The sequence below is a fragment of the Myotis nattereri genome, assembly GCF_964212035.1.
Source record: "Myotis nattereri genome assembly, chromosome: 11".
Taxonomy (NCBI): Eukaryota; Metazoa; Chordata; class Mammalia; order Chiroptera; family Vespertilionidae; genus Myotis; species Myotis nattereri.
The window spans coordinates 64,804,968-64,812,900 of NC_138086.1; the positions used below are offsets into that span (position 1 = coordinate 64,804,968).

The window sequence follows — 7,933 nt, forward strand, 5'->3', positions numbered from 1 at the left end:
TCCATGCACAGACGTGTACATGTATGGGTGTGTGTTTCCCTGTCCTGAGCTGACCCTGTCTTGGCCCTCGGCTTCCTCATTCTCCATGTCACTGCCCGGTCCTGTCTCCACAACCCCGGCTCCTCTCCCCGCCCCTCCCCGCCCTCCCCGTGGACTCTGTGGCTCTAAGTCCCACCTCAGTTTCTCCATGGCCCGGTGCCCCGGCTGACACCAGTGCTGATCTTGTCGCACCAGCAGCTGCGTGCAGAAATGCTACTGCAGGCCAGAGCGGGCTCAGCAGCACTCTTGCAAGATGTCAGAACTGTCCACCATTACTCTGTAAGTGTGCGTGGCTGTGGCCCGTGTCCTGGAGGGGAGGGGGGCGCATGCCGCCACCGCCTGGAGCCCGCGTCCTGCCGCTGGATGGGGAGAGCAGAGCACAGTGCCCCAGCCCCGAGCACCCCTGGCTGTTGCATGTTGACCTCTGTGTGTCTTGTGAGTTCTCTGCACTCTTGGGGGCGGGGGTGTGGCCTGGGAAAGGAGGCCGTGGGGATGGAGCCGCTGGGGCTTGGCTGCTGCCTTGATGTGTGGTCTTTCCCAAATGTCTTACTTCTCTTGGCCGAGTCTTTGGAACTGCTAAATGATTTCTGCTAGTCTTAGAGCTCGAGTTCATAGGGTTGGTTCCCCACCCGGGACAGGGACTCTCACTGCAGCAAACCTCACTTACACTCACGTGCCCGGTCTGTGTTCACTCTCTGAGTTCCCACCACAACCTTATGAGGTGGGTACTTGTTTATCCCCATTTTGCAGATGTGTAACTGAGGCAGAGAGAAGTGAAGTGACCCACTCCAGGTCACATAATTGGCAGGGTGAGGACTTGAACCCAGGGAGTCCTGTCACCTGGCCCCAGGGTGTCTCTGGCCGGAGCAACCACCTCGTTGGACGTCCTTTTAAGTGGGATGAGCATCAGTGACTGTGGGAAGCTGTTTTGGGTATTTTTCTGCCATGGATGCCCCTTAGGGGCAGGGGACAGACGCCAAGGGCCCATGTCACTGTCTCTGGGTTAATCAGATCAGATGGTGATTCTGTGACTGTCCTCAGAGGGGCGCTGTGAGGCTCACACCGTATGTCCCCATTCCAAGGCCTCTGGCCAGCTCTGAAGGGCAGAGGCCCCAGAACTCTGGGCCCAGAGATCTCCCCACCTGCCTCTACTTCCCCATCTGCCAGAGGGTCCCTGGGATGTGCTGGGTCCCCAGCAGACTCCCCGCCTGTTCCGGGCAGCCTTAGGGCTGCCAGAGGGAAGGTGCTGTCCCTGGCTGTGCAGCGGGCACCTGATACCAGTCGCCACACTGGCAGCCCATGCCTGAAAGGTCACTGTGTCTCACACACTGACCCCTGGTCATCCACTGACACCACAAAGGCTGGAGAGGGTGGCCCTGTGGTGTCCAGGGTGCTTTTCAAACTGCAGGGAAAAGTCCCTGGGAACGGGCCCATTTGTGGGAGAAGAGCTGGAGGGAGGAAGGCAGGGACCACAGGCACGTCCCAGGGCACCTTCCCTCCTGAGCCCCCCAATTAAGCTGCTCTTGCAAAGTAGCCCCTGTAAGGAGTGTCACCGAGGGGCCGCCTAGATAAACACATGTCTACAACCCGGGCATGTGCCCTGACTGGGAATCAAACCGTGACTTCCTGGTTCATAGGTTGATGCTCAACCACGGAGCCACACCAGCTGGGTTTAAATTTTCATTCTTTAGCTAGCACTCCCTGCTGTCTTTGGTGCCAGGCCCCGGGTGCCAGCAGAGGACCGAGTGCCCAGGTCACCGTCAGTGTCAGGACTGAGGCTTTCAGACCGGCTGTGCGGCCATCTGTTCCTCCATGGACAGGCCCGGGGGGTGGGCGCTGTGCCAGCACGTGCTGCCCCGAGGCTAGTGGGGATAGTGAGGTGCCAGCCACCTTCAGGAGCCGCAGCCTGAGAGGGGGAGCAGACGATGGAGGGATAGACCCTGCAGCACCGTGCCTGGGCCCAGATGGGTGCCTGCTCAGATCCTGCTGGCACCAGCCCAGGTCTGAGGATGCCAGGCCTTGCAGAATGGGCTTCCCGCAGGGGGAGAGGGGTGGGCACCCAGCCCTCGAGGGGCTTCATCTCCCCAGGTTCTCCTTTTCTCCTTCCCTCCGTCTTTTTCTTCCCTTCCCTCCTTCCTTCCTACTGGGAAGCCAAGGGTCTTATTCTGGCTCCAGGGATTTGCTTCTGAGATCCGGAGCCCAGTATCCACAGAACATTCTGCCCCAGAAAAGCTGGGTTGGGGAAGAGGAAGGGATGCACGGTGTCAGTGCCCCAAATCCCATGTCAGCTCCCATGCCCAGCTGCCCACCGTGTGGACCCAGCCTCCCACTTGCCCCCTGACTCAGCCAGTATGCTGGGGTGGGTGGAGATGGAGTCCCATGCTTGGAGACCCTCTGGGAGCCCCTTTTTCACAGAGCAGAGCCTACAAGGGCACCACTGTGCATACCCTTGATGTCTCACGGAGCTTCTGTGCCCCACCCCTCAGAACAGAGCCCCTCCCACAGGGCCAGGAGCCAGGGGCAGGCAGAGGAACCCAGAATTGCTGGCTTCTGGGCAAGAGGTCTCCACCCCCACGCAGACAGCTTTCTCTCCCGGGTGGCAGGCTTCTCCTGCTTGAATGGGAATTGTTCATGCCCGCAGTCAGTAGGTCCTTCCGCCCAAGTCTCTCCTTCTGTGGCCACTCCCCCCACCCCCCACCCACCTCCCTCCCTGTCCTCAGCACCTCCCTGTCACTCTCCATGACTAGCCCCAGACTCTTTCAGGCCCAGGAGCTCCCTTTGTAGCAGGAGACTGTGGGCTTTGCCGAGGGCCCATCACGTCGTCACTCAAGCCTTCCACATCCCACCCTCGTATTTGCCCTGCCTTCGCTTTCCCTGTGAGGGGTGTCTGTAAATCACATACGCACATGCGCACGTTTAGTGGGTCTGCAGGATGTGGCCTACAGGGACAGGAGCCTTGCAGACTGGGGTCTGTCCCCCCACCCCCAGAGCCTCCCAGGGAGCTCTGGGTGCAGGCTCCGTCGGCCACCTCCCCTCCTAGGCCCTGTGTACGTGGGGAGAACCTTGAAGGAGGGTCCATGGACAGGGCTCTGGGGAGAATAAAGGGCTGGGACTGGGGTTCTCTGCCCTCCACGGCTCTGGCCCAAGCGCTGGTGGCCCCCAGAGCGGACGTCCTCCTCTCTCCCAACAGGCGGCTGGCGCGGTCCACCCTGCTGCTCATCCCGCTGTTTGGGATCCACTACACGATCTTCGCCTTCTCCCCCGAGTATGTCAGCAAGAGGGAGAGGCTGGTGTTCGAGCTGGGCCTGGGCTCCTTCCAGGTACGTGCAGGGGAAGGGGGGGGGGGAGCTCACAGGTATCCAGGGCCCTGGCCCTAACCTGCTGGTGGTTCTAGAAGCTTCCTTAACCTGAACTGGGCCTCCAGGATTCCATCTCTGTGTGAGAGCACTAGACTAGCTGGGGCTGGGAGAGCCCTGCTGCTGCTGCACTCTGGCTTCTGTGAGACCCGGTGTCTCCTGTCACTGTGGCCGGGTGCCCTGAGCTCTCAGGAGCTCTAAGACGGTGGCTCCCCATCCCTCAGCCGTGCTCCAGGTGCCGACAGGGTGGCCTCCAGAGACCTCTGTGTCCCCGTCCTGACTCCAGTCTGTGGACCGGGCACCCCGTGAGCGCTGGGGCTCTGCGTTGCCCAAGTCAGGGCCCTAGGACAGGACCTGGCCACAGAGTGCCAGGCAAGCGGAACTGGTGGGAGAGCACACGGGCATATAAATAAATGACCCACGGGGGGCGGGGGTGGGGGAGAGAGAGAGAGGGAGAGACACACACACACACACACACACACACACACACACACACTAGGGACTCCATCTGTGAAGGAGTAGGAAGGTGGGCTGTAAACAAGTGAGCAACGGGGAGGTGGTGTGACAATGCAGAGTGAGCAGCTGAGCAGATGGGCGCACGAGCGGGCCGTGCAGGCTGGGCTGGCTCCCCGAGTGTCCCCAGGTTACAGCAGAGAATCTGTCCTGACCCCACGTGTTTAAACATGTATTTGACTTGGAGGGTCTGAAAGGTCCTCTGTGTAACTGCCTTGAGTGTCTCCCTCCCCCATCCTAATTCTTATGCTGATGAAACTGCCAGTTAGAAAGACCAGGCCTTAGCTTGGGAGTCAGAGGCTGGGTCCTGTCTCAGCACAAGAAATCTGAAGGCAGAGAATTCCGTAAAGAGCACAGCAGGGCACCGGAGCCTGCTGTGCGCAAGCACGTGCTCACGGTGTCTGGGTGCGTGCGCAGAGCGTGTGCACTGGGTGTGCGTGCGCAGAGCGTGTGCATTGGGTGTGCGTGTGCAGAGCATGTGGCCTAGGGAGGGGTGCATATAACACAGGGCCGGGCTGTCGTGCTGGGTCTGCCCTTGGGGGGCCTGCAGGCTGCCTGGGGAGCCCAGAGGACATTCTGGGGTATTCAGGGGAGGCCTCGTGGAGGAGGAGGGATCCATCGAGCTGGCCTTTGGGAAAGGGAAGGACTTGGCCAAGGTGTGAGCTCGGAAGCCAGGTGTGTCCATGGGAGGGGCTCCCTCCTCAGCCAGGTGGCTCCATGGCTGTGGCCGTCTTGGTGGAGCAGAACTTTCTCATCCCAGCTTCCCGGGCGGCAGGTGGCCCCATCCGAGTGACCGTGTTATTCTGCTCCCTGGTAGCTCCTGCCCCGTCCCGCGCACCCTGCGCGGAGGTCCTGGCGGGCACGCTCAGGTGTCCTTGCTCTCTCTCCCCAGGGCTTCGTGGTGGCTGTTCTCTACTGCTTTCTGAACGGGGAGGTAAGACCCTGCCCTCTGGCTTCTCAGCAGTGGAGGTGGGCTCGCTGGGGAGCAGACCGGGTGCCACCTGCTGGCACACAGGGCCCGTAATCCAGACCGGGCTCTGCCAGGCTCCCAGACCGGACTGGGGGTGAGGGGTGGGGATGGGATGGCATGGCGCCAGGGTGTCCTGAGAGCCTCCTCCCCCCACCCCTGCTCCTGTGCCAGACTTTCTCCCACTTCGCTGCACAGCTGAGGCCCAGCCTCTGGAGCAGACCACCCCCTCCCCCCCGCCCTAAAGGCATCAGCTGCAGAGGCAAACCCGCCGGGAGGGCTCTCATAGGATGTGCCTTAGTAAAGAAGAACGGAAAGTGAGGAAGGGCAAGGCAGAGGAGTGGTGCCCTCCACTCAGGACGCTGTGATGGGCAGGGGTGCTGAGCGGAGAGCTGGACAAAGTTCAGCGCTGCTCCCAGCAGGCAGCCGGCCCAAACCCGCCCCTGTAGGGAGGGGACTGTGGGGACTTGGCAGAGACCACGCGGAGAGGCCTGGCACCTTCTAGTGATGCTCACATCCAGTGCTCTGCTCTTGGGGTCCCCAGATCTAACCTCTTAGGGTGATGCTTTGAGCGGAGCCCAGACCAGAGGTGCTGAGGAGGTGGGGCTGGGGGTGGATGGGAACTTGTGGCACCAGGCTTGGTCTTGGCTGGCAGACTCGGCGGGCTTCCCCACTCTGCATATAAGAAAGAAGATTTGGTTCAGTGGTCGCCGATGCCCTACAGCAAGGCCAGACCAGGCCAGACCCCGAGAGGCAGAGGGGAGACAGGGAGGACACGGGCTTGCCCGGGGCTGCTGTGGACGGGGAGCTGGGCTGGAGAGGTGCCAGTACCATTTCCAGTTGTGCAGTCTGTGCACCCCACCCCACCAAGGTTCTAGACGGGAGGTGCACAAAGACAGGAATGGGGAGTGCCCCCCCAAACACCATGCTAAGATCAAAGGGGGGGTGTCCGCCCAGGGGGTGCATTATTTGTGGTTCTCAGCCCGGACTGCATCCTGGAGTCCCTGGGAGTTTTCAGACAGGCGCAGGACTTCCTCAGAGATGTTGACGTGCTTATTGGGGGTCGGGTCCGAGCGTCTGGGTTTTTAAAGCTCTCCACTCGAGTCTAACGTGCAGCCCATGTTGATGGTCAGCAAGAGGGCGCCTTGCCCCGATCCGTCCGCCCAGGGCCAGTGCTGCAAAGCTTCCTGAAGGCCCCTGGCGGCTGGTCACTGGCCGTGGACACTAGAGGCCACGGACCCCAGGAAGCCACTCGTGGGCCTGGCTCAGCAGTGACGTGGGCTCGGGGCTCGGTCCGATCCTCACAGGCCTTCCTTTCGCACTGGGGGCCGGGCTGCCAGCTGCCGTTTGGGGGTGGACGGGGCGTGGCTGGAGGTGGCCAGGCCAGTCGGGGCGGCCCCAGGGCAGGAGGCAGGCGGACAAGGGAGGTCGGAGAGGATGTTGCTGGGAGGTGACGGCCCTGTTGCTCCCTGCAGGTGCAGGCGGAGATCAAGCGTAAGTGGCGGAGCTGGAAGGTGAACCGCTACTTCGCCGTGGACTTCAAGCACCGGCACCCGTCCCTGGCCAGCAGCGGGGTGAACGGAGGCACCCAGCTCTCCATCCTGAGCAAGAGCAGCTCCCAGATCCGCATGTCCGGCCTCCCGGCTGACAACCTGGCCACCTGAGCCCCCTCCGCCCTCCTCTCCTCACGCCAGGCTGGGCTGCCAGTGGGCGCCGGCCACGCATGTTGCCTCTTTTCTCCCTTCGGGCAGGCTCTGGGCCAGAAGCCGGGCTCCCCGAGGGGGGAGGAGGATGCAGGTGCAGAGGGTATTTCGCCCCCCTTCCAATTTGGCGCTGGCCCCACCCACCACAGACCCCTGGGCCCTGACCCCAGACGTGTAAATACTCATCAGATGTGGGAAAGTTGTACCATCCGGTCCCTTCGTCTAGTGTCCCTGCCCACCTCCAGCAGGTCCCAGCTCCACCGCCCCCGTCCCCCCCAGCCTCAGCGAGCGCCTGACCTGGTCCTGAGGCCGACACCCTTGCTTTGGGGGTTCGGGTGGGGCCAGCCGGACAGCCTCTCAGAGTATCTGACTCTCGAGGGGACTCCTCACCAGCCGGGGGCCCTTCTCAGGCCTGCCCGTCGCCGAGGCCATCCAGGGTCCCACGTGGATGCCGGAGCGGCCTTCAGCGCAGGCCAGACGTGAGGGCCCTCCTGCTCGCCCAACCTCTCGGTGTCTGGGTGCCCAGCTCCTGGGTTTCGGGCGGTGGGACCGCTCCAGGGCGCTTCCTTTCTGAGACTGCAGTCTGGGTACGGGGTTAAAGGTCGGGGAACGTTCTGGTGCTTTTCATTTGGCCCATGGACGACGGCCAAGAGCTGGAAATGCGCATCTGATGGGAAGGAGATGGACGGGGAAGGACCCATGGAAGTCTTCACCATCTCCGTGATTCACCCGGACGCACGCGGGCAGGGAGTCACCCGGTAGCCTCCCTTCTGCCCCCCCCACCCCCCCTCGCCCAGGCATCAGCTGTGGAAGGAGAGATGGATGCCTGGGAATAACTGCTCCCCAGCCACGTCCACCACATAGAACCCCCAAGTCCTCCCCAGCTCCCTTCCCCTCAGTCAAAGCCATGACTAGGATGAAGCACCTTAGCCCTCCGTGGGCCCGATTCCAGGCCCAGGACCCCCCCACCCCCCCTTACTTCCCCCCTTGCCCCTCGCCACCCCGAGGAGCCCCAGCCACTAGCTCCTGGGGCTGGGCCTCAGCTAGGAAGTCCCTCTGAGACCGGGGCAAAGACCCCCGTGTGCTCTTGCCCTTGAGTCACAGGAAGGATGCTGGGGTGTCCTCGATGCTGAAGGGGAAGCCCCACCCCCCATGCCTCTTAGGAGAAGCTGCAGATGGAAGGAGTTGGGTACCCCAGCCCAGTCCTGGCCCCCCACAGTGTGAGGAGGAAATGGGCCAGACCCAGGTTTGGGGTGGGGTGGGGTGGAGGATGGCGTTGGAGCGCCATGCATACCTCGAGTGTGGCGACACCCGCGTGTGGGCCTGGCGTCGTGCTGTGTCAGCTCTGATGTCCC

The 7,933-nt window shown here is 62.4% G+C and overlaps 1 protein-coding gene across 1 annotated transcript in view; it reads left to right on the forward strand.

The window, feature by feature from the left end:
* The window catches only part of ADCYAP1R1 (ADCYAP receptor type I), a 41,259-nt gene extending 34,478 nt beyond the window's left edge, over positions 1-6,781 (forward strand). The window contains exons 14-17 of the mRNA XM_081101950.1: positions 235-318; positions 3,230-3,359; positions 4,801-4,842; positions 6,351-6,781. Coding sequence (XP_080958076.1) covers positions 235-318; positions 3,230-3,359; positions 4,801-4,842; positions 6,351-6,539 — 445 coding nt within the window. The 3' untranslated portion in view covers positions 6,540-6,781. The remainder of the gene's footprint in view (positions 1-234; positions 319-3,229; positions 3,360-4,800; positions 4,843-6,350) is intronic.
* Positions 6,782-7,933: the final 1,152 nt, after the last annotated feature.